We start from the raw sequence: 25,304 nt of genomic DNA on the forward strand, positions 1-25,304 counted from the left end.
AGGACAGTCTTCAGGAAAGGACACTCTGAGCCAGCCTAGAAAATGAGAGATTGAGGCCAGGCAGTGGTGCACTTGGTTAAGTTCTAATATTACAGTGCACAAGGACCCAGGTTCAAGTATGTGTGTGTGGGAGCAGTGTTATGAATGGTTGTTGAAACTGTAACTAGAAAGGGGCTTAGCTTTAGGGCTTAGGTGGGTAAAAGGATTCACAACCGGGAGCTAAGAACAGGTTTAAACAATAAAGGCTTATTTGGGTGAACCAGGTAAAAGAGAAATATAGTTCTAGGTGCTACAAATAAGCAGCTTCATTTAAGGTAAAGCAAAAGAGAGATTTTAAGGGCAGTACAAAAGTATGGGACATAGATTTTGGATATACAAAATAAGCAGTTTTCATCAGGGGTTAAGAGTATGTTAGGGCAAGGGAGTCGGGCAGTAGCAAAGTGGGTTAAACGCAGGTGGTGCAAAGTGCAAGGATTGGCATAAGGATCCCGGTTCGAGCCCCAGGCTCCCCACCTGCAGGGGAGTCGCTTCACAAGCGCTGAAGCAGGTCTTCAGGTGTCTGTCTTTCTCTCCCCCTCTCTGTCTTCCCCTTCTCTCTCCATTTCTCTCTGTCCTATATAACAATGACGACATCAATAACAACAACAACAATAACTACAACAAGGGCAACAAAAGTGAATAAATAAATATTTTAAAAAAATTTTAAAAAGGGGAGTCGGGCTGTAGCGCAGCGGGTTAAGCGCAGGTGGCACAAAGCACAAGGACCAGCATAAGGATCCCGGTTTGAACCCCGGCTCCCCACCTGCAGGGGAGTCGCTTCACAGGCGGTGAAGCAGGTCTGCAGGTGTCTATCTTTCTCTCCCCCTCTCTGTCTTCCCCTCCTCTCTCTATTTCTCTCTGTCCTATCCAACAATGACAACAACAACAATAATAACTACAATAATAAAAAACAACAAGGGCAACAAAAGGGAATAAATAAATAAAATAAAAAATATTAAAAATTTTTTTTAAAAAGATGATTGTATTATAACATCAGTACTGAGTGCTTCCTTCATGCTGACAGAAGTGAGTCAGGAGTGGACCCTTCCTCAGAGCTCATCTTCCTGGGAATGCAATCTGGGTGGTCCTGTTGTCCTGGATTTGGAGAGGAGGAGAGCAGGACCTGAGGAAGCCAGCAGAGAAGGCTAAGAGAAGGCCTGCAGAAATAGTTAATCTGGGTAGTGCACCTGCTTTGCATGCGTGCAGCCCAGGTTCACTGTACTGGGGGGGAGGTATAGTGCTGTGGTATCTTTCCCTCTCTTCCTATGTTCTTTTCCAACAAAGTTGCCCCAGAGCAGTAAATCCCCAGAGATAACAAAAAAGAAAATATAATAATAATAATAATAATTATTATTATTATTATTATACCTCCAGAGTTATTGCTGGGACTTGGTGCCTGCTCTATGAATCTACCACTTCTGGTGACCATTTTTGTTTTCTCTTTTTTTTTCCCCATTAGATAGTATAGAGAGAAATTAGGGGGGGCGTGGGAGATAGAGAGGAAGAGAGAAAGACAGACACCTGCAGACCTCTTTCATTACTCGTGAAGTGTCTCTGCTACAGGTGGGGAGTGGGGGCGCAAATCCAGGTCCTTGTGTGTATCCTTGCACTTAGTGCACTTAACTGGGTGTCCCTTGCTGTGGTGGCAGCAGCAGGACGCAGAAAAAAGGAGGTTTGGAGCAGAAAGGGAACACAATCCTTTATTTGCTCGGGGACCTCTGGGGTGGGAATGCAGCAGTCAGGGCCATGTGGAGCTAGCCAAAATGGCTGTCTCCTGCTATGCGCCATCCTTCCGTCACCGAGGTGAAAAGCAGGCAAGAGAGAGATGGGTGGAAGAAGAAGGGCTTTTATGGGAATAGCTCTAGTGAGAATGAGAAGGGGGAGGAGTAACCATAGCACTCCAGGGTAGGATAATAACTCTCAGGGGAATGGGAGGGGGGAGGAGTAACCATAGCACTCCAGGGTAGGATAATAGCTCTCGGGGGAATGGGAAGGGGGAGGAGTAACCATAGCCAAAGCACTGCAACTATCGGGGGAACTGACAATGCCCTGAGGGCACAACATGGTGGACCAGGCACTCGAGAATGTCCCAACTCTCGTGGGAACTAGCCATAGCCTGAGGGGACAACATGGCAGATGTGACTGCATCTGCACACTTTCCCAGCAACTGGGTGTGCCATCACCTGGCCCTCCAAAAAAGGATTTTTTTAAAAGGAGCAATAAGCTCAATGGAGAAGCCTGCTGGTTGGTCCCATCATGCCCAGACATTGTTGGTCGAGGACACAAGTGGGCACTTAGGTGCTGAAAGAGCCAGCATGGAAATAACCCACCTGGGCCCGGGGCTCAGTATCATTGGGTTCTGGCTGCGTAGGCCATGGTGCTGGCTGAAGTTGAGCATCTAGCTAGGACAGCCGGGGGCCAGGTGAGGACTGGATTCTCAGCCAGCTCTGTGTCAGCTCCCTACTCCTGATCCCATATCATAGTTGAGAACACCCAAGGGTACTTCTTTTTAAAAAAATTTTTTACTTAAAGGATTAATGAACAAAAACATAAGGTAGGAGGGGTACAACTCCACACAATTCCCACCACCCAATCCCCATAACCCACCCCCTCCCATGATAGCTTTCCCATTCTCTAGCCCTCTGGGAGCATGGACCCAGGGTCGTTGAGGGTTGCAGAAGGTAGAAGGTCTGGCTTCTGTAATTGCTTCCCTGCTGAACATGGGCGTTGACTGGTCGGTCCATACTCCCAGTCTGCCTCTCTCTTTCCCTAGTAAGGTGTGTCTCTGGGGAAGCTGAGCTCCAGGACACATTGGTGGGGTCTTCAATCCAGGGAAGCCTGGCCAGCATCCTGGTGGCATCTGGAACCTGGTGATTGAAAAGAGAGTTAACATATGAAGCCAAACAATTTGTTGAGCAATCATGGATCCCAAGCTTGGAATAGTGGAGAGGAAGTGTTAGGGAGGTACTCACTGCAAACTCTAGTGTACTTCTGCTTTCAGGTATATATTTTGCAGTAGTTTATGGATACGTGTGCACATAAGCTCTCTCTCACAGAAACTGGTGTATATCTAGGTTATGGGACTTTGTTAGAAAGTGAACCACCTGAGATGAAATTAGAATGTACTATAAAAGGAAAGGTCTCACCCGAGTAATGAAGCTGAAGGGTTGTCATTCCACATGTGAAGTCTCTGGATACAGTCTGAGGTGAAGCATGTTGAGGTGGCAATTGTTGCGTTGCTTAGGTTGTGATCAGCGGATGCAATATTATTTGTAAGGTACTCAGGAGTCAGTGAGGGGTGTCCAGGACCAGCTTCACAAAGTGGGGTTTTTAATAGTGCAAATGTGCCTGCTGGGGACCACATGGCTGGAACTCAAGGTTCAGTGATACAAGCCAGGAAGTAAAAGACAGTTTCCAGAAAACTTCACTCATAAGTAGCATATGAATAACCAAAGCAAACAAACTGGCAAATGAAAAACAAAAATAGCTCTCAGACTCTGAAAAATCTGGTGGTTACCAGAGGAGAAGGGGCTGAGCAGGGGGACAGTGTCAAGGTGGGACTGTCTGAGGGTGGAATGTTCTGGAAAATGGCTGGTATGCGTAGTGAGGTAAACACACCTTGGAGGTATGAGGCAGTGCTTCCCCAAGTCATACAGTGTAACAAACTGATAGTACATCAGTAACATTTATTACTGCCCACCCAAAACCAAAGTGGCATTTGTTAACTTTGGAATGAGTATCTCCTTCTTTGTTGGTTTCAGAGGTGAGAGAGAGCTCATCGAGGGTTGCTGTGTGGAAGTAAACTTTGATGTCCCTTTGATGAGGGAGGGGACTTGTCTAGCCGTGAAACAGTGCTGAAGGTCTCTCACTCCATTTCTCTCTACCTATCTCACCTTCACCTCTCAATTTCTCTATCAAAAAAGTACAAATATAGCTGCTGGGAGCAGTGGATTTGTTGTGCAGGCACTGAACCCCAGCAGAAACCCTGGTGACGATAGAACAAATAAAAGATGTGGGTGGGTTTAAAGGAAAGGAGCATGGGAGAGTGTGGTACCCAGGACGAGCACCAAAGAGCTGTCAACACACCTGGGAAATAAGTCACCAAAACTTACAGGGAATAAATGTTGTGAGCCTGCTGACAGGTCCAGTTAACTGCAATGGGATGCTTTAGACTAGAAACCAAGGAATGAAGCACAGTTATATATATATGGGGTAGGATTCCATGCATGCTTGGTTCCATCACTTTGAGATACTTTTATTTCATTTAGATAGAGGGTGTGAACCACCACAGAACTGAAGCTTTCTCTGTTACTGCTGCTCCTCCGATGTGGTACTGGGGCTTGAACCTGGCAAGGCACACATCCTATCTGAATTATGCTATTTCTCTGAGTGTGTGTGTGTGTGTGTGGAGAGAGAGAGAGAGACAGAGACAGAGACAGAGACAGATATTCCCCCAATATTATGGCATTCTCACAATGTGGTACTGGGTCCTGGGGCTTGAACCTCAGCTGTGTGCATGACAAAACATGCATTCTTGATATAGTTCATCCAGGCCAGTGTCCCTGGGTAGGAAGAAGGAATCGGTAGAGATTCAGTGCAACCATTGGGTAAAAATGTTGAAGAGACCTCACAAGGGATTTCTTTTTCAGAATGGAATTTCAAATTCTGCAACTTGTTTCTCACCTTGGTAGAAATAGTCCTGTGGAAGTAGTCCTGTGCTTTGTACTGCTGGGGTCCCCTGAGAGCTATTAACACAGAAGGCACTGAACTTGGACTGTGCACACTTCCCACACTGCTCTACGTGTGTCTTGCTAGAGAATGTTATCCCTAACAAGCCAGTGAGATAGACTGTGGTGCATTGAAGTCATGATGCTCGTTCATTCTGTAGGGTGACAGATAATAGGGGAATTGACATGACTCCGAGGCAGGATATACGGGTAGACTTTTGATCATCCTCACCGGCAAGAATGGGTGGGATCCTCATTGCACCTGGTGTGAAGTTTTCCACTCATTGAATGCTGTGTTGTTTTCCTCCGATAAGTATATCACATTTGAAACCATTCACCACAACTGCCACCTTATTAAGTTTCCAACCATCTCCTGTTCTCCAACATCCATCTGGCATTTGTCAACTGCTCAGGTGAGCTCAAAAGAGAAGAAACTGCGTCTCCTCCTCTGCATTCTGTATAAATATAAACCCCCTTGTTTACCAAGACTTGCTCTGCTCTTTCCTGAAGACCTGAGTCTCCATCTGGTATTATTTCCTCCAGCCAGAAGAGCTCCTTTTAGTAGTCATGCCCTGCAGATCTCCTGGTAACAAATTTTCTTTAACCTTAAAATGTAATTTCCACCTTTATTCTTAAAGATTTTCCCCCCTCTGAATAGATGTTTGTGGGTTTAAAAATTTAAAAAAAAATGCACAAGCTATTTCACTATTTCCTGGCCTTCATTCTTTATGATTAGAAATAAGTGGTATTCAAATCACTCTTGTCCTCTATGTGATGCATTATTTTTCTCTGCTTAAAATTGCCTCTCTTTAACTTTCATCAATTTAACTTTGATGTAGTGTGTTCTTTCTGGTTATCTTGTTTGGGAGTCGCTAAGCTTCTTAAATCTGTAAATTTGTGTCTTTCATCAAACTGATTAATTTTGTCTATTATTTTTTCAGATTTTTTAGTGATACCATTCTTTCTGAGAGTCCTTTTGTTCTACTCATCAAAGAGACTTTATTTTATTTATTTTAATTTAATTTTTATTTTTCCACCAGGGTTATTACTGGTGCTCAGTGCTTACATGATGAATCCACGGCTCCTGGCAGTCTTTTAATTTTTTTTCAATGTAGACATAAATTGAGAGGGAATGGGGAGATAGCGAGGGAGAGAGAAAGCGAAATACCTGCAGCACTATGCTACTGCTTGTGAAGTTTCCTCTTTGTAGATGGGTGCCAGGGGTTGAACCTAGGTCCTTGCATGTGGTAAAGTATATCCTTTGCTGGGTACACCAGGGCCTGGCCCTATCTCTGAGATGTAAAATTTATTTTTTTATTCCTTTCTGTCCTACAGATTTTCTATAATCTCTATTGCTATATCTTCTGCTTCCTATCTGAGCATTCAGTTTCCCCATTCCATCCATGCTGAACTGATTCTAATTGTACCTCCCACCTTCCCCCCTTTTTTGTAAGGTCTATAGGCCAGAGGGGTCAGAGCCAGCCCAGTACTGCTGTAGCAGGATTGAGGGCTAGAAAGGCTCAGGAGAGGCTTTCTGGAGGCAAACATGTGGTGTCCTGTCTCTGGCAAGAATGAAGTAGCAAATGGAACATATTCATGCCGGGGAGGAAATAAGCAGACTTAGCTTAAGTGGGAGAGAGCAGTGAGAAGTAGTTTCCTAGGAGAGATCCCGGGGGGGGGGGGGCGGGGTATTTGGGGCATTTTAGAGGATCCAATTGTGTATCAAGGCCTGGGATAAATGTTCTCTGTTCTCAACAAATTTACACATCAACCCAACCTGGGAAATATTCCACGTGATGAAGGATCCCAGGTTGGAAGAGGCTGTCTGCTAATGGGGCTAGTTAAATGACAAGGCCCAGGAGTATGTTATCTAGATTAACAGCAGAGAAACTTGTGGATGCGGCAGGAAGGATTAGAGGTGTTGGAAGGCCAGACTCACCCTCCAAATACCCAGTTCTTCTTTTAAAATTTATTTATTTATTTGCCTCCAGGGTTATCACTGGGGCTGGGTGCCTTCACTGTGAATCCTCTGCTCCTGGAGGCTATTTTTTCTCTTTTGTTGTCCTTGTTGTATCTTATTATTATTGTTGTTGCTATTGCTGTCATTGTTGTTCGATAGAACAGAGAGAAATCAAGAGATCAGGGGAAGACAGAGAAGTAGAGATAAAGACACCTGCAGACCTGTTTCACCACCTGTAAAGCAACCCCCTGCAGGTGGGGAGCTGGGGACTTGAACCAGGATCCCTATGCCAGTCCTTGTGCTTGGCACCATGTGCTCTTAACCCACTGCACTTTTGCCTGGCTCCAAAAATTTATATTATTGGATATAGACAGAGAGAAACTGAGAGGGGAAGGGAGGATAGAGAGGGGAAGGGAGGATAGAGAGGGAAAGAGACAGAGAGACACCTACAACCCTACTTTACCACTTGTGAAGCTTTCCCCCTGCAGGTAGGGGGACCAGGGCCTTGATCCTGAGTTCTTGTACACTGTAATGTGTATGCTTAACCAAGTGTTCCACCAGCTGGCCCTTAAATAAATACCCAGTTCTAATTCTGCCTATGATTCAGATCTTTTCAGAAGTTGAGTCCCAGAACTTAAACCTAGTGGGTCCTCTCTTATTTCTGCTACATTGAGGAGACCCTACCTGGGCTCTGATGTTGCCATTCACCTACCTGGCAGTTAATTTCACCTTTCCAGTGCCACCTTCCATCGTCATTTTGAATGTGAGGAAATATAAGTCCCACTGATTAGCGGCTGTCAGGTCAACACGGTGATGATCTGTGCAGCTGCATGAAGACTGGTAAAAGCACTTCTCTGTGAGGTTGCCAAGGGTTATTTGTTCCCTCTTTTCTGACAAAGGCCATTTTCACTCACAGGGACATGCATTTCTTCGTCCCTCTATTTTAGAAATATTTTACATGGCAGGTATTGGTATAGGTGTTGCTGTGAGTGATACCATAACACATAAAACAGGTCAAAAAACAAAACCCACAAAGACACACTATCTTTATAATATTAATGACCCACTAGTTCTACCTTAACCTCTCGGGTTTGAAGTCTCTGCCTTTATGCCCCATTCTTGTGAAGTCCGGGTTCAAATCCCGAGTTTAAAGGAATTAAGCTGTTTAAAGGAATCCCGAGTTTAAAGGAATTCTGCTGTTAAAGAGCTAACTCAGTTCAGATGTCAACTGGAATCATCATACCTATTTTATATGGTCATTAGGAGATGAATATGAAGTGATGTGTGACTAGGAATCTGCATAGGTATAGTATTAAAACATTTTTTTAGTTATCTTTATTCATTTGTCGGATAGAGACAGCCAGAAATGCAGAGGGAAGTGTGTGATAGAGTGGGAGAAAGATGGAGAGACACCTGCAACGTTGCTTCACCACTCCTGAAGCTTTCCTCATGCAAGTGGGGACCAGGGGCTTGAACCTGGGTCTTTGCGCATTGTAACATGTATGCTCAGCCAGGTGCGCCACTGCCAGGCTCCAGAATATAGTATTTAACAGTCAGCTCTTTTACTGATCACTGTGAACTTGATCTATGGTAGACAACAGTGAAGTTTCTCTCCCTTGCTATTCTTATATGTATAGTTTGCTTAGTAGATAATATATTGTTTTTCTTATCTTTTTGTTTTGTTTTGTTTTTTTCTTTTATTTATAAAAAAGGAAACAGTGAAAAAAACATAAGAGGAGTACAACTCCACACAATTCCCACCACTAGAACTTCATATCCCATCCCCTCCCTTGATAGCTTTCCTACTCTTTAACCCTCTAAGAGTATGGACCCAATATCATTGTGGGATGCAGAAGGTGGAAGGTCTGGTTTCTTATCTTTTTAAAAGACTATTTTAGTTATCTACTAGCACAAAGTTCAGCTTTCTCTGGCTTATGGTGGTGTTGGGGATTGAACCTGGGAGCCAGAGCCTCAGGCATGAAAGTCTCTTGCATAACCTTTATGCTATCTCCCCAGCCCTAGGTGCTGTTTTTCTTTGTTTTACACTGTTATGCTGCTCTAACAACAGTTAAAGCAAGCCTCCACTAAACCCCTCCTGTCTCAATTAATTTACTTCAACTATTCCAAACCCCAAGCTTCCAAGATACGTATTCATTGATTCTTCCATATTCTTCCTGCCCTCACGGATATGGGGATGCTTCACCCTCCTCCCTTGAAGCCCCTTTCAAACCCCAAACCTCATGTTACTCTTCTCAAGTTTCTTGTTGTCCTAGGCTCATTTTCCAGGTTATAGATTTGTGCCCCAACCTGCTCTCAGAGGAAACTGAAATGCCCATTCTCCTTCACTGAATTCAATTTAATTGTCGTAATTAAATCTCCTTTATTGATATGCAGCAAACCCAGTCCCATCCCGCACCTCTCTGGGTCTCTCCTGTTCATTCATTCTCCATCTTCTCCCTCCCCTCCCCTCTTGCAGGTTATGGGCACGCAGCTCCTGGCACGGATGCAGGGAAGGCCTTCTGCATGTTCTACGCAGTGCTGGGCATCCCCCTGACGCTGGTGATGTTCCAGAGCCTGGGCGAGAGGATGAACACCTTTGTGCGCTACCTGCTGAAGCGTATCAAGAAGTGCTGCGGCATGCGCAACACGGAGGTGTCCATGGAGAACATGGTGACCGTGGGCTTCTTCTCCTGCATGGGGACGCTGTGCATCGGGGCAGCCGCCTTCTCCCAGTGCGAGGAGTGGAGCTTCTTCCATGCCTACTACTACTGCTTCATCACGTTGACTACCATTGGGTTTGGGGACTACGTGGCCTTGCAGACCAAGGGCGCCCTGCAAAAGAAGCCGCTCTATGTGGCCTTTAGCTTTATGTATATCCTGGTGGGGCTGACTGTCATCGGGGCCTTCCTCAACCTGGTGGTCCTCAGGTTCTTGACCATGAACAGCGAGGACGAGCGGCGGGATGCTGAGGAGAGGGCGTCCCTGGCCGGGAACCGCAACAGCATGGTCATCCACATCCCTGAGGAGGCACGGCGGGGCCGGGCGCGCTACAAGGCGGACGTGACCGACCTGCAGTCTGTGTGCTCTTGCACCTGCTACCGCCCGCAGGAGCATGGCACCCGCCCTGCGGCTCACCAGAACTCTTTCAGCGCCAAACTGGCCCCCCACTACTTCCACTCCATCTCGTACAAGATCGAGGAGATCTCACCAAGCACATTAAAAAATAGCCTCTTCCCATCTCCTATCAGCTCCATTTCTCCTGGGTTACACAGCTTTACTGACAACCACAGGCTGATGAGAAGACGGAAATCCATTTAGTGTTTGTGTATGTGGTGTGTGTGTGTGTGTGTGTGTGTGTGTGTGTGTGTGTGTTTGTTGGGTGGGGTAGGGTGGGGCAGGGCAGGGACCTATGGACCGAAAATATTCTTTGTCGTCTTTGTACTTCAGTTCCATTGGTCCAGCTCCCCAGCTTGTCTTTTTGTCCTTATTTATTTATTGTTATGATGATTAGCCATTGTTATTATCATCATCATGGTTTCTTTTTTTTTCCCTTTCTTGGTTGCATTTCTTACCCACTCCCCCTGCCCTCTTCCCCCTGTCTCCCTGCCCCCCATCTTCCAGCGAGACAGAGCAGGCCAAAGGGGAAAGGAAAATGCCTGTCCTCTCTGAAAACTCACATTTGAGCATGAAGCATGAAACATGGATTTCTTCCTTCCCCAGGAAGTATGCCTTACATTTCTCCCTGAACTGGCCCCATCTCTGGGGTGAAGGGAGGCTTTCCCAGAGCAGATATAAGACCAGGACCACCAGACAGAGCTGAGAGGATACCTAACCCAAAGCTGCACACCAGGCTGAGAGCCTTGGAGTGTCCCCCCATAGTGGCATCTCCAACAGAATTCCTTTATCTTTTCCTCCCTAAGAAGTTGTGTGTGTGTGTGTGTGTGTGTGTGTGTGTGTGTGTGTGTGTGTGTGTGTCTACTTGTATATGTGTGTACCATGTGACAAAAAGGAAAGTACCAGGCAACCATTTTTCTTTCCCATCACACAATTTTATTGATAGTCTGCTTTTGGCTGCTTCCAAAACAAAATGGGAAAACAAAACCCATGAGGTTTTTGATTTACCATCTCACCAAATCAAGCATGTTCCATAAGCAGTCTTTATCCCAGATGTGTCATGACCATACTTTTCCAAATACTAGGTTCTAAATTCTCTTTAACTTCTTTTTAGGGGGTGGGTGGGCAAAGACGATCATGAATCATTTTAGCTTGCCAGTTCAAAAAAAATTTTTTTAATAAGCATGCACTTTGTTAAACTGGTATGCATTATCGACATGGCAAAACTAGCAAAGGAGTAATCAAAAAGCCAATGATACTATTAATTTATTGAAGACATGTTTACTTTTGTCATCTCCAGTTCCAAAAATTTACCGTGCAACTGGAAGTGTCAGGGGCAACTGGAAGAGTGTCTGTTATTTACCTCTTATTTTGTATGACTATGGTGGTGGTGGTGGTGGTGGTCATGGTGGTGGTGGTGGTGGAGGAGATGGTGGTGGAGGAGATGGTGTTGGAGGTGATTTGTGTAGCATCTACCTGCATGAGCAAGGATCACAGTCTTGGAATGCTCAGATGAGAATGCATATTAGTAGGTAGATGTGGTGATTCTTTTTTTTATGGAAACGAATTACAGGGCACTACTCATTTAAAGCTATATATGTCTTTTAAGGAAGAATGCCTTGTGGCATTTGATTTGTAAATAAGGGAAGGCTCATGTTAGTCTCAGGAAGATGTTAGAGACAAGGAACTGTGTCTTGGCCTGCTGGGAATTTGTCAATCTCAGGGGATGCTTTTGTTTAAGTAGTCAAGAAATTTCTCCCTGCTCTAAATAGGGGGTGACCCAAAAGGGAAGGCCTGCTAATCTCCCAGAGGGGACAGGTTAGGCTATAGAATATGTTTATTTGAGACCCTTTCAATGATGGAAATTAAGAAAAATCTGACCTGGAAATCCACAGAGGGAATTTTGCTTTCCCTTGTCATTGTTCCAGCCATTTTTGAAACTCTCACATCCTTCAGCTCCTTTTTTTTTTTTTTTTTTTTAAAAACAACCTGGAAGGTCATGACTCTTGGATACAACTGGGCTTTGGCTTACTGCTCGGAAGGATCAGCGAGAACCCTGTTGGGATCTCCTAGAGTTGGAGGATCCACTCTCTAGAAAGAGTCCACCTGCATGCTTTCTGATGGAGATGGCACCAAATGCTACCGGTATCAAGCTTTGGGGTCATTGGATTGAAACATAGACACACTGAAGACCCTTCTCAAAAGACATGCATCTTAACGCTACATTCTGTGTTGAAAATGTCTCGTGTCTGGGCCACAGGGTCTATGGAAGGAATCTGACAACCTTGTGTTCTCTGTGCCCAAATGCACAGTGATCTACATGCAAGGTCTGTATTGATTTACGCATATTTAAGATTAAAACAAACAAACAAAAATGTCTAAATTCTTTACAGAGAATAGAAGCAGTTAGTTGCTCTTTGAAAATGTTCCTCTGGAAGAAATGGTTGGTTATAGGGAGGTGTAAGTTGAAGAATACTAATGCATCTTAATAGAGAGCTTTATGCTTCAGAGTAGGATATTCGAAGTAAATGTGGGATTTCTCATGAAAACTCTTGGGAGGGTTGCCCTCAAATAGGGATGTTTCTGTTTGATAACCTTTGTTTTGTAAAAGGAACTGAGTCAGGGAGATGATGAGTGACTTGCTCAATGTCACAAAGCTGACTTTTTGCAAAACTCAGACAGTAGTCTCCATCTGAATCCCCAAACAAACCGTTGAAATTACCATGCAATGGCGTCCTAACTCGGCACTCAAGTGAAGGAAATCATTTCTCTTTATTCATGGGAAAATACACTGGGTCCTTGGATTCAAATACAAGAACATTAACGCAACCCTTAATTAACCCTAAAAGTGAGGAGTGGTTCTCGCCATAATAACTGCATAAATTATTCATTAAGTGGTCTATTTCTACTTGCATGCTCTTACTTCTTTCCTATCCAGGGAAATTTAGTAAATTTTCCATAATTTATTTCTACAAAGTTGACTTTTCTGTATAGGATAATCACCCACTTAAATTTCTGAAGCACCTTGGAATTTGTTTTGATTCTATATTCCTCCTATACCTGTGCTTGGCTATCAGCTCAATCCTCTGGTGGGCAATCACTGAGTCTTCTCCAAAGTTAAATTTCTTTGTTTATGCTCAGTGTTTAGGAGGTAGAGGCAGACCTCAGTTTATTGCCCTTGCGATATCCATCCTTTCTTCTTATCATTCATCTGTTCCTCAGCATGGTCTCTGCCAATGAGCTTTCTCGATGCATTGATGTACTCAATGGGGTTATTGAGTTGAGGGTCTCAGAGTTCTAACATTGATAAAATGCTACTTGGGTTCTTTCAACCTCTTCCTCCCTCTCAGATCTTAATCAGCATTGATGCAGGAGTCTTCATTGAGCTCTTTAATTTTTGAAGGAGGAAATAAGGTTTAAAAAGGGTGAGCCCATGTATAAGGTCTTTCTTGCATTCTATTGTTTTTCTGAAAAAGTCATCAATGCCATGTTAGGATGAGCTGGGGAAGATTCACATTTCACTAGAGTCATAGGTTGGCCCACCACTCAATCCTTGAGTAGGCATAGAAATATACATGCTTTGGAGATACTTAGAGACATTTCAGGCTCTTTTTCTTGAATGCTTCCCCACCAAGGGAGTTCAATGCATTCACTACACCAAAGACAGGGAAGAGGTAGTGGCACTCACCTTGTTAAGCAGCTCTGGGCTCTGCTTTTTTTTTTTTTCTTTGCTGTTGTTATTGTGATCATTTAGGCCTTCATCACTCCAGGCTGACTTCTAAAAGAGAGGGAGAGAGAGTACATAGCTCAGAAACTTCCTCCAGTGCCATGACACTCCTGTCTGTTGCATTGAAGGCTGAAACCTGGTCATGGCAAACAAAGTAGGCCTCTCCCCAGGTGAGCTCTTGTTGGCCCTCCGAGGTGCTTTCTCTTCATATTTATCACAGCCCTCCTGGGCAGAAGGCATTGCCACAGCATTGACCTGACAGATTCTTATTTGCATAGGTATGAGTCTGGAGTTTGAGAGATCAAATTAGCCTCAGAGCTGGCATCAGATATGCTCTATCTTCCTGTAAGCTTATTCTAGTCCTTGGGTAGTGCATCACTGGTTGGGAGGAGAGATCCTGTACTTGGACTTGGTCATAGCAGGTCCTTTGAAACCAGCTCCCAGTCCCTCCTGGAGAAGCAGGAAATAGTCGCACACTGCTTCCCAAGTGAGTGCATTAGGTCTTCTTCTAGCGTTTGCCCTTCTTCCGTAGCCAGTCAACAGTGTCAGGTAAAGTTTCGAGACCTCCTTTGAATCTGGAGAGGTGGCAGTCGTTGACTATGTGGGTCATAGTCTGCATTAGGTAAGAAGTGGGAAAAGAGAATGATTCTTTTTGGATCACTGCTTGCTCTTCACACAGGGAGCCTTGATTGGAAAAACATCTGGACAATATCAGACCTGCAGAGAAGCCTAGGCAGGTCCTTCTCAGCCTTATTTAGATCTGAAAACTTGATAGGTCTCTGTTTTTAGTGATGGTCATTGGTAACTGGAGGCTGGAGAGAAGTTGTTTAGAGTCATTTGTTGCATGCAATGAGCTAGAAAGGAAGATCAGAGAGAGGAAAAAAAAAGACTGAGAAGGAAAACCATAGTGATGATTTTTAAGGATCCATTTTTTTGATGTTTGCAAAAAAAAAAAAAAAAGACTGTATTAAAGAAACCATGGGGGGCCAGATGGTGGTACACCTGGTTGAGCACACGCATTACAGGTTTGAGTCCCCGGTCCCCACCTGCAGGAGGAAAGCTTTGCAAGTGGTGAAGTAGTGCTGCAGGTGTCTCTCTGTCTCTCTCCCTCTCTATCACCCTCTTGATTTCTGGCTGTCTCTATCCAATCAATAAATATAATGAAAAAAATTTTAAAAACATGGGAAGCATCCACAAACATTAGGGTAAAGACCTGTGCTAGGTGTGTCCATTCTGTTAGTGTCACTATGCCTTCATATAAAAACCGCCTGATGCCTGGGACCCTAAAGTGTGAGTTTTAGTTTTATGTTTTTGTTTTGTTTGGTTTTGTTCTTAGGTTTGCCTGGGGCCCAGAAGCACCAAGGTAAGGCAAGGTAGCCAGGACAGGGACCCGGCCTGCACCTCCTGCTTCACTGGGCTCCTGGAAGTCATCTCACCTTATCAGACCTCTTCAAAAGCACCTTCCACACACCAGGATAGTTTGGAAGGGATTTATGAGCACTTAGCACAAAATAATTTGACGTGGCCTGGATGTTTGAAATTACCCAGGCACATCAGGAAGTTGAACCACCAGAAAACAAAATGAAACAAAATTCACTTTATTTATTCACTGAAGGGTACTGGAAAGGAAATTGGCAGTAACAGAGATCCAGGTAACCAAGTGAACCCATGTCCCAAGCATTCCAGATCCCTCAAAACTCCTGGGCATCAATCCATTTTACATGCTTCTTTCTTGACAACACATCCCTAATATTGAGGGGGAGGGAGGGAATTCACTATCATGTGCCCCAAGGTTACTTGAAAACCACAATCTTAAGTGAGATGATGGAACCCATCTGAACACAGACTAATTGATATAAGCAAATTAAGTTCCCCTCACAGATTTCTAGTCACAAAAACATCATCAAACTTCTCTAATCCCTCAAATGCTTATAATATTCATTAGTCAATTCATTTTCCAACTTACTTATTCAAAGTTAAGATCACAGGTGACCAAGCTTTTCTGGTTTCCCAGGGGATGAGAGACATCCTTCCATTTCTGGGCAATTTCAAGAACTCTCTTCTCTTTCTCTCTCTTCTCTCTCTCTCTCTCTTTCTCTTTTATGGGGCAAGTGAAGCAACAATGACCCTTTGTTTATTGGGGGATTATTTTTTTTACAGTCAACAATAAAATACAATAGTTTGTACATGCTTAACATTTCCCAGTTTTCCACTAGGTCCTCTAGGTCTGGCATCGTGCTCTAAGACTTGAACCCTCCCCCCACCCCAGAGTCTTTTACTTTAGTGCAATACACCAACTTCATTCCATGTTCTATTTGTGTTTTCTCTTCTGATCTGGTTTTTCAACTTCTGCCTGAGATTGAGATCTTCCCATATTCATCCTTCTATTTTGGACTTATTTCACTTAACATGATTTCTTCAGGCTCCATAAAATATGGGCTGAAAATCACCAATTTTAATAGCTGAGTAGTATTCCATTGTATATATATATACCACAACTTGCTCAGCCACTCATCTGTTGTTGGACTCTTGGGTTGCTTCCAGGTTTTGGTCCAACAAAGACTTTTACATTTAAATCTTTAGAATTTGGGAGGAAACCACATTTTCCAGAAAAAAATTATGCATTGGAAGATCATCTCAGCTACACACATCTTGTGGCTCTGATGGGATAAATTGATCTTTCTCATCAAGACTGTATGGAAATTTGATTGAGGACCTGCAGTATCTCTCACCAGACTTGTCAGTATTTGCCCAACTGTCTCCCACTCACTCTGACTATTTTTTTTTCCGCACTCTAGCTCTCCAAGATTCACCCTGAGATGTGTTTAGAGGGTGATGTGATGTCTATTTCTTTTAAGTGGCTCAGCTAAAAAAAAAAAAGTGATTTATCTCTCCAACAATCTCCTAGATTAACAGTGCCATTATCACACTTAAGCTTTTGAACATCCGTATACTCTCTAATATATAGCTCTATTCTAATATCCTCATTGCCTTCCAGAATTCCTCCAGAGATGGTCTGTGTATTGACAATCCAAACCAATTTCACATTGCTTATGTGCTGGCCCCAGACTCCCCTAAGTCTAGAACTTTCTCTGGCACCATGTATGTCTTGTGACATTGCCATTTTGAAGAGTTCAGGACAAATGTCTTGTAGGGTTTCCAACTGCCTTTCTCTTCTGATTTCTTTGGGATAAGAACTTAAGAGGTCTCACCAGGATAATGTACCTGCTTTGCCATGCCATGCACCCTAGAATTCAGCCCCCCACACATTAGAGTATGGTTCAGTGTTGTATCTTTCCTCCCCTCTCTCTCTCTGTCCATCTCTTCGAAAAAGTCATCCCAGAGTGGTGAAGTCCTAGTGATAACAACAATCAAGAAAAGAAAGAAAAGGAAGATTGAGGTGAGAATATTGGCAACATTGCATAGTCATGAATACATTTGGTTCTCTGTAAGTCTCTGTGATCATTTACTGCAGGTAAAGAAATCATGTTAAATGTTGTCTTCTTTTAGAGAAACTGAGGTTTACAGAAGGGGGACCACATGGGTGCTGACTCTCATTGCCAAAGCCCCACTAGGCTCTGCTATTTTGGACTCCTCACATGGATCTCTTTTGTGCCAGTGAGCGTCAGCAAGCTCCCCTCCCTCCTGAAACACCTGTAGAGATGATATAAATAGCTATAAATAGACATGCAGCACAGATAATGCTTCTATAGATTGTCAAGGGTAACCCAATGAGGTTGCTTTTTAATTATTATTATTATTATTTTTTACCAGAGCACTGCTCAGCTCTGGTTTACAGTGGTACAGAGGATGGAACCTGGGACTTCAGAGCCCCAGGCATGATAGTCTCTTTGCATAACCATTATGCTACCTACCCCTACCCTACTTTTTAATTTTTTATTAAAATGTTTTATTTGAGAGAGAGAGGGAGAGGAGAGACTGCTTAACTCTGGCATATGGTGGTGATGGGGATTGAACCTAGGACCTCTGGAATGTCAGGCATAGAAGTCTGCTGTGTCACTTCTGCACTCTCCCGACCCTCCAGTAGGATTATTCTAGGGATCCCTGTAATCCAGTTGGGGTACTTTGGTATCCAGCAACTTCTCAATGAGTGGCAATCATTGTGAAGCCCTACCTACCATTAATATTCATGAAAAATATTATTTGTTCTTAACGGCAGTACTCCAAGCCGTTAAGGACTATGATTTGTAACCCATGGTTTTGAGAGCCTCTTGCTAAGCCATATAGCTTGGCCTTCTTGGTTCCGATAATAGAAGGCTACCTCTCTGATATATAACTCAGTCACCTTTTGCTCTGATACAAAAAATATGTTCATGTGAACTCTCATCCCTGTGCCTTTGCCATAATGTTCCCACTACCTGGAGGGTCTCTTTGCTGTTATTTAGTATGAAAGTGGAGACAGAGCTTCTCATTTGTCCTTTAAAACCCTTTTATGACTTTTCCCTCTTCCAGCTGGGGCTCAGTGCTGGCATGAACCCACTGCTTCTGGTGGCAACTTTCCTCCCTCTCTCCACCCCTCCCTTTCACCTTCCCTCCTTTTTTTCCTTCCTTTCTGTCTTTCTTTTTTATTAGAACAGACAGAAAGTGAGAGAGGAAGGGGAGATAGATAGGGAGAGAAAAAGATAGACACCTGGTGACCTGCTTCACTGTGAAGGGCCTGCTGCAGGTGGGGAGCCAAGGGCTCAAACTCAGATGCTTGTTCAGGCCCTTGGGTTGAGTACAATATGTGCTTAACTGGGTACATCACTGCCTCACCCTGCTGTGACTCTACCTCTAATGGGCACAGTGACACCCTCCTCTCAGGACCCCAGTCTTCCTTCTGCCATGGATGTAGATATAGGAAAGCAAGCCTTTGGTGCCCTGGCTTAGGAGCTGCCAAGACTGGGCAGCACCCACAGAGTGAAGGACAGATGCCCAGCATCTCACCAAAGTAGCCATTTAGTGCTGCTGTCAAGGAACATCTTAGGGTCTATGTAAGCATTTGCTCCATCCCCAGAAAGCCATGTTCACACATGATGAAAACTCCTCTGACCCTAGAGAATCAATGACCCTTGGCTGGCAGACTGAATGTGCCGTGTGCCATAGGGCTACCAGCTGGCCACAGCTGGCCATTCTGTAGAGTGGGTGATTGGTACATTGTCAGACTCAAGGATTATGCTGGTGACATTTTACCTGTAGCAGGTGAGTCCCCTGATGGAAATACCACCTCCCCCATTGCTTCTTTCTGGAATTCATTCCAGTAGAATATGGGCAGTGTGGGAAAATGTGCAATGAGTGATAGGGACCCCAGCCTCAATTCTCATTGTCTGGTACCAACAATGGAGCCCCAAACAGAAGGCACGAGCCAACTCTTTTAGCTCCAGAGGGCAGAGTGGTAGAGTGAAAAGCAATCAGAAACATCAGGTTCCCAAGATTGGCTTCTACAATCCCCAGCTGGCTGAAGGATGGCCTCACTGGTGTGTGTGTGTGTGTGTGGGGGGGAGGCACAGTTTTCTTTCTTTCTTCTCTTTTTCTATTTTGTCCTCCTCCTTCTCCTCCTCCTCCTCCTTTTCCTTCTCCTTCTCCTTCTCCTTCTTATCCTTCTTCTTCGCTTCTAGGGTTATTGCTGGGGCTTGGTACTGGCAGTACAAATCCACTGCTCCTGGCAGCCATTTTCCCCCCATTTTATTGGATAAGAAAGAGAAGTTGAGAGAGGAAAGGGAGATAGAGAGGGAGAGAAAGATAAATACCCACAGACCTGCTTCACCATTTGTGAAGTATCCCTGCTACAGGTGAGAAGCCAGGGGCTCAACCCCAGGTCCTTACACTTCATATGTGCACTTAACTGGTGTGCCAGGGCCAAGCTGGGACAGTTTTCTCATCTTCACTTGAGAGGTGAAACTCCACTGCCTAGAGTCTGGAAATCACTGAACATCCACTCTGAGCTGAGGCCACTCTGAAGCTATTTGCAAGCTTAGATTTCTCATATAGGCAGGTCTGTGTCACCTACAAAGTAATCCCTGGGGCACTGAACTTGAATGAGAACAATGGTGATGAAGTTGTTGAGCCTGGTCTGGTCAAAGATTCTCCGGTAGGACTTGATGGAGGAAGTAGCTTTAGGTAAACTTTAGAGAAGACGTTACCAGATCAGTATGCCCTGCTTTTAGTCAGAGGCTTAGCACAGATGTGGGACTGTGCAGACTAACAGATCTTACCCTGTAGTTGAATGGTGTTCAACTACAGAGCCATGTGACAGAAACTAGGCATTGTCAAGGTGCTTCCCAAACTGTTTACATGAGAAGTCATTCAGGTCAGTTCTCATGCTCAAGAACCTTTGTGGTTCCTCAGTGCCCATACTGTACATTTATTTCAACATTCTTTGCTCTGACAACCATAGTCTGAATTTTGGGATTTCATGGAAAGATACCCTAATAGTTCTTCATAATTCCTCCTCCTCCAGTAGCAAGACTCTGAAGGAAGATCCTGGGGTCTCCTCTGGGCTTAAATTCTGTGTAATCTTGTTGTCTTGGTGGGAGTTCATTGCTTTTTCTTTTCCTTCTTGGTATTAACTTTCATTTGCTCCTGGAATGCTTCTGGATAAAATCCACTTGATCTTTCACTTAATGTCCTGGGGACTTGTTCTGATAAGCTTTCCAACAGCTTCACCAAAGATCAGCATGACACTAAGAAAAGGAAAGTGCTGTGTAATTCCTGGGGTTACCTGACAGGAAGGATTTTGCTATTTCTTGATGGACTGTGACAAGTTTTGTCACAGCCTGTGACCAGGCAACCTGGGGCCTGATCAGCACTGAGGCTCTTTCCTGTGCTTCTTTCCTGAGTTGAAATCTCATGGGGGTGGGGGAATTTAGTGCCTAAGAGAGAGCTGAAGAGTCTGGGGCTGTCTTGTCATGGTTGCTGGTGGCTCAAGGGGAAGGCTCATTGTCTTCATGCTCTTTCCATTTTATTCTTGCTGGGGTGGGGGTTCAAGATATGCCTGGAGCTTTACAGCCAAGGTCCATGAGTGCGTCTTCGGCTGTGGAGTTCTTGGCGCAAAGCTGCTACCTTCCCTCCACCCCCAAACTCTGCAGTATTAACTTTGACTTGAGATGAGGCCTCTGGGTGGGAGAAGTAGAAGGAGGTAGAAAGATGTTTGAACTAGTAAATGTGAGATGAGCCAGTACTTTTGGCCTTGTGATTTGTTGTGGCCTAGGGCAAATCACTTTATGACTCTGAACCTGAGGCATCTTCCTTTCTAGAAGAAGGGATTTGACCAAGGCCCCAAGTTCCTTAGCATCTGCTTGGTTCTTTCTGCTACCAACACACCAGTCTAGAGGAGACCACCAGCTAGGTGCCATCAGCAATTGGAAGTACTTCCCTAAGCACCTCCTCTGGTTGGCAGCTGTTCCACCTGGATTTAAGAAATAGCATATAGACCTGGCAGAATAGCTCATCCATGTGTGGAAACCAGATTCAAGTCCAATCCCCACTGCATTGGAGGAAGCTTCAGTACCATGGACTTTTACTTTCCATTTTATATGTCTCTCTCTGAAAATAAGTCAGCCTGGAGCAGTGAAACCATGTGTTTATTAATAAATAATAAAGGCAGAGACCCTTAATTGACAATCCTATACAGTGCTTGCTTGCTTGCTTCCTTCCTTCCTTCCTTCCTTTCTTTTTCCTTCTTTCTTTGCTTCATTTTCTTCATGCATCCTTCAGTGCTTTGACAGCACAGGTACCCCATTCTAAAGAGAAATACTTAACCCATTTGCAATACTTGCCATCCATGTGTGCAGAATCTAACAAAAGTGGGTTCTAGTTCCCCCCCAAGATTTGATTTTTTATTAAATGTGAAGTCCCAGTTCTTCTTTCCTCCTATCTGCTCTTCCTAGACATGTCCTCCATTTGTCTTTACTTTAGGACTATCTCTTTGCTTATTGGGAGGCCACGCCCCCCACCTACAAGACCAGCTGGTTTAGCACGGGTGTACTGTGCCTGAATCAGGCCAGTGGAGTCTTCAGAACGGGATGAGGACATCTCTGTAAAAATGGAGATGTGACCTTCCACTGCTCAACCATTCTTTATGTTGGGCACAACACTCCCATTTGACAGGTGGGGTGGCAACTCTGTCCTTGAAAGCTAAGTGTCCTGCAGGTGCATATTACTTCTTCTCTTCCTGTCAGACAACAGAAGGATCTAGGGGATGGTCCAAGTAAAGGAGGCATTAGGGGTCACCTCCATAGAAATGGGGGACTTCACACTGGGGTGAGTGGTGGCATGGCGCAAGTTCCAGGACAACTGGAAAAGTCTTTGCTGAATCTGCTGACTCTTCACTTGCTTTAAAAGTCTCACTCTGTGCGAACAAGCAGGGAGAGAGCCCCAAGATGCAAGTTCTGCCTAGACCACGCCCTTGGTTGGTGGAATTAATCACCAAGTCCACCTGTCAGCTGGAAGATTCGATCCATGAAGTCTCTTTTGGACTCCAGTCCTGACCTCTTTGGAGGTTCTACTTCAACTTAGTAGAGACCTCCTCTAACATCCAGAGAAGAGCTTGTGGTTTGAGAGGCAAAGATTTGTAAAGTGGAGTTGTAAAATGTGGTTACCAAAAGCATGAAACCCCAGCCCCTCAGCTTCTCTGGTGGTGGATAGAGGTTCTAGGGGCAAGAACAGGAACCTTTGTTAGCACCTGAGCTTGACTTCTTTTCATTAGAAATCAGGTCATGTGGCCTTGGTCAAGTCATCTTCTCTTAAAAAGGATGAAATAGTGGGTGAGAAGCAGCTGTCTTGAGGTGGTGGTCAAGAGGAGATAAAATGTGTCATATATATTAGGCTGTCCATGAACAGTTTGGTGGGGAGAGGTGGGTTTGGAGAAGGGACAGGGTCAAATCTCCCAGCATAGGGTCTTTGAGTTGTTACAACTCCATTCCTCATGAAAATGTATTATTTTTTTTCAGGTGTGAAACCTCCTTGAATGGAACAGTCACATCCCTATTCATATCTCTGATATGTTGATTCTGAGCTCTCTGTTCTCAGTGGATCAGATGTCTATAGATAGTGTGGGAAGACATTTTTCTAGCGAGCAGTAGCCTGCTCTTTGGGAGAAAGTCTGACCTGAGCCCATATAGAGCAAACAGCTCAGAGGTGTGAAATGTGGTAGTGGGGCATCTGGGGCCTCCTAAGGACTCCCCTGTGAAGTGTCTCCTTCTGTGTGATCTTTTTCATCCAGGATTCTTCACAGGGCTTGCATCTGCTACAAAACCAAACTCAGTGAGAGACCACTGTGAACAGTTAGAGTCCTCAACTTCATGGGGTCCACATGGCAACAGACTGGCCGGTCTCTTCTGCCCCATGGCGAGATAGCCAGGGTCAGACCAGCAGATGTTGGAACCAGAACATGCCTTGGTCCCTGCTGCCTGTGTGCCTGTCCTGGGGCTGAATTTTAGAAACTGAGCAGAAAAAGAAAAAAAATCAAATGAAAGGGAAAAAATCATGATTAGTAGGACTCCAGTGAAGCAGAACCCACAATTAACAAGATTTCTCTATAATTTGATGGCTCCTTAGAGGAGCACATACTCCTGAAAAAAGGCTAATTATATATTTGTTTATGCAGCCCACAAATAGCGTCATGACAGCCACTCGGGGCTGGAAGGGACCTCCAGAGGTCATCCCAGCCCACCCTCAGCTTTATCAGAAGGCTCTGTGGGTTGGATCATGCGTTGGATTAGGTGGAACTGTTGGCGTTACCGGGTAACATTTAAATAGGAAAACAGATTAGTCCCAGCTGGAAGGTTTGAAGCGCTCATGTCCATAAATGTTAATCAGAAGGTTTCATAGGAAACATAGGCAAAGGCAGAGAGATGATGAGTAGATTCTAAACCACTGAATTGATTAAAGGAAGAAGAATTTCTAGTCTATTCCCAGCAGGCTAAGAAATGGTTAGCGTTCCCTCTAAGAAAATTTACTTCATCCAACTGTATTCCTTGTACCTCAAAATGTTACACACAGGAAAAAAAAAAGGTGTCCTTTTGTGATCCCCTGGCATATAAGTTAAGCTTGAATTATTCGTTGTTCCAAACTCACGGCCATTTATGCGATTGGCTTATACGCAAAGTGTTCAACTTAAGGGGGTGGTGGAGGGTTGGGGAGAACAAAGATGTGGATCCTCTTGTGATCCTTTGGGGTATATGTGTGAACACTGATGGGTCTCTTCAGGTGTCAGGGGTTTGGGGGTGATTCTTTTTATTTTTTGGCATCATTGGACATCTTCATGATGGTATAGCTGCAGGACCAAGTTTGGTTCTCAGGGTGATGCTGCTGCCAGAGGCCCTCCAAACTCATCTGGGGAGGGTGATGGAAATCAGGAGCGATCTACCGGAAGCTGGAGCAGTGTGGCCATGTTCCAGGAAGATGGAATGCTTTGTCCCAAGCGCCTGGTGGGAGACCACTTTCCCATTTTGGTAGACCTCTGGGATTTGGACAGGCCCAACTGTGGTCCAGGCATCAGACCTTTGGAGAAAAGCTGCACCAGATCTGGCAAAACCAGTGATCCCAACCGGACCACAGTGTACCAAATTCAAAGAAGCCTACTGTTACTGTTACTGTTTGTTTTCCTTTTGTTTATCTTCTCTGGCCTTCTCCACGTGTGGTGAGGGCACCTTCACAAATGGCCTTAGAATGCCGTTCTGAAGTTTAACAGAATGAGACAACCATTAAACAAATGTCAGAGGTATTTATTATCACAGCTTACCTGAAGAATGAAAAACAAAAAACTGTATCACCAATGTTTACAAGTCCAAGTAGACATCCAGCCCATGTAAAATATGTAATTTATGCAAGGGATTGCATCTTTCTTTTGTAACGAATGCACTAAAGCAACTGTATATATTTTACAATGTCTTTACAGAAGAAAAAAAGAATCATTTACTGTAGTGTTGTAAAATAATGCACTTTTCTAATTTTTTCATTAAAATCTCTATGGCACGTTTGCAAATGTGTCTTGGTCTTCTTTCACTAAGTTGAATAAGAGTCACTTTGATTCTGATGTTCCACCTGACAGTTACTAAGGACTTTCAACAGTCAAGAAGAGTCCAAATCATGCATCTCGTGTTTCTAATCGTCCTCAGTACAAACAAGCCTCTTAAGCAACCTTTCCCCTAAAACACCCTCCAAGACCTCAACTGACTGATACCTGCTTTTGCTGATTTTTTGTTTGTTTGTTTTCCTTTCCTAGCTGATGAATCTTAACTCAGAAACTGAGATATCCTGCCCCCTTTTCACCTGTGCTGGAAAAAAGAAGGAAAAGCAGGCAGGTAAAAAGTGCCTAGTATTCTCTCTGCCAAGGTCCAGATGCTGTATAGCATAGGCTGAGGCAATAACAACCCACTGGTGCCACTGGAGACAATGCATAGATAGCTAGATAGTATGGTCATGACTGCACTTGATAAAGCTTATTTGCTCTTTCCCCAAGCACTTAATAATGCATGCATCCCTCTTAGTTGCTGGGCTACTCAAAGTGCTCAGTTGAGTTTGATCTGGAGGCACCAGTTTAGACTCCTGTTGCAGCTTTTATTCTCTCTTCCCCTTTCTCTTTCTCTTTCTTTTTCTTTAATTTAATACTGATTTACAAAATTATAAGATAATAGTGGTATAACTCCACACTGTTCCCACCACCAAAGTTCTGAATCCCCAGTTTTTCTATTGTAAGCTACAGCAGTTCTCTTAAGGTTGTAGATATGGGTTA

At 44.2% G+C, this 25,304-nt stretch overlaps 1 protein-coding gene and 1 long non-coding RNA gene across 2 annotated transcripts in view; both read left to right on the forward strand.

Moving 5' to 3' along the window:
* KCNK9 (potassium two pore domain channel subfamily K member 9) overlaps positions 1-11,222 on the forward strand; it is a 105,425-nt gene extending 94,203 nt beyond the window's left edge. Inside the window, exon 2 of the mRNA XM_007532089.2 lies at positions 9,203-11,222. Within this exon, the coding sequence (XP_007532151.2) occupies positions 9,203-10,044 (842 nt within the window). The 3' untranslated portion in view covers positions 10,045-11,222. The remainder of the gene's footprint in view (positions 1-9,202) is intronic.
* A 66-nt stretch (positions 11,223-11,288) lies between these two features.
* LOC132539868 (uncharacterized) lies at positions 11,289-24,554 on the forward strand. The gene is made up of 2 exons (XR_009551135.1): positions 11,289-12,167; positions 22,519-24,554. It is a non-coding gene; the product is annotated as an uncharacterized LOC132539868 (long non-coding RNA).
* The last annotated feature ends 750 nt before the right edge of the window (positions 24,555-25,304 follow it).

This window comes from Erinaceus europaeus, chromosome 8 (assembly GCF_950295315.1).
Source record: "Erinaceus europaeus chromosome 8, mEriEur2.1, whole genome shotgun sequence".
In the NCBI taxonomy this organism is placed as follows: Eukaryota; Metazoa; Chordata; class Mammalia; order Eulipotyphla; family Erinaceidae; genus Erinaceus; species Erinaceus europaeus.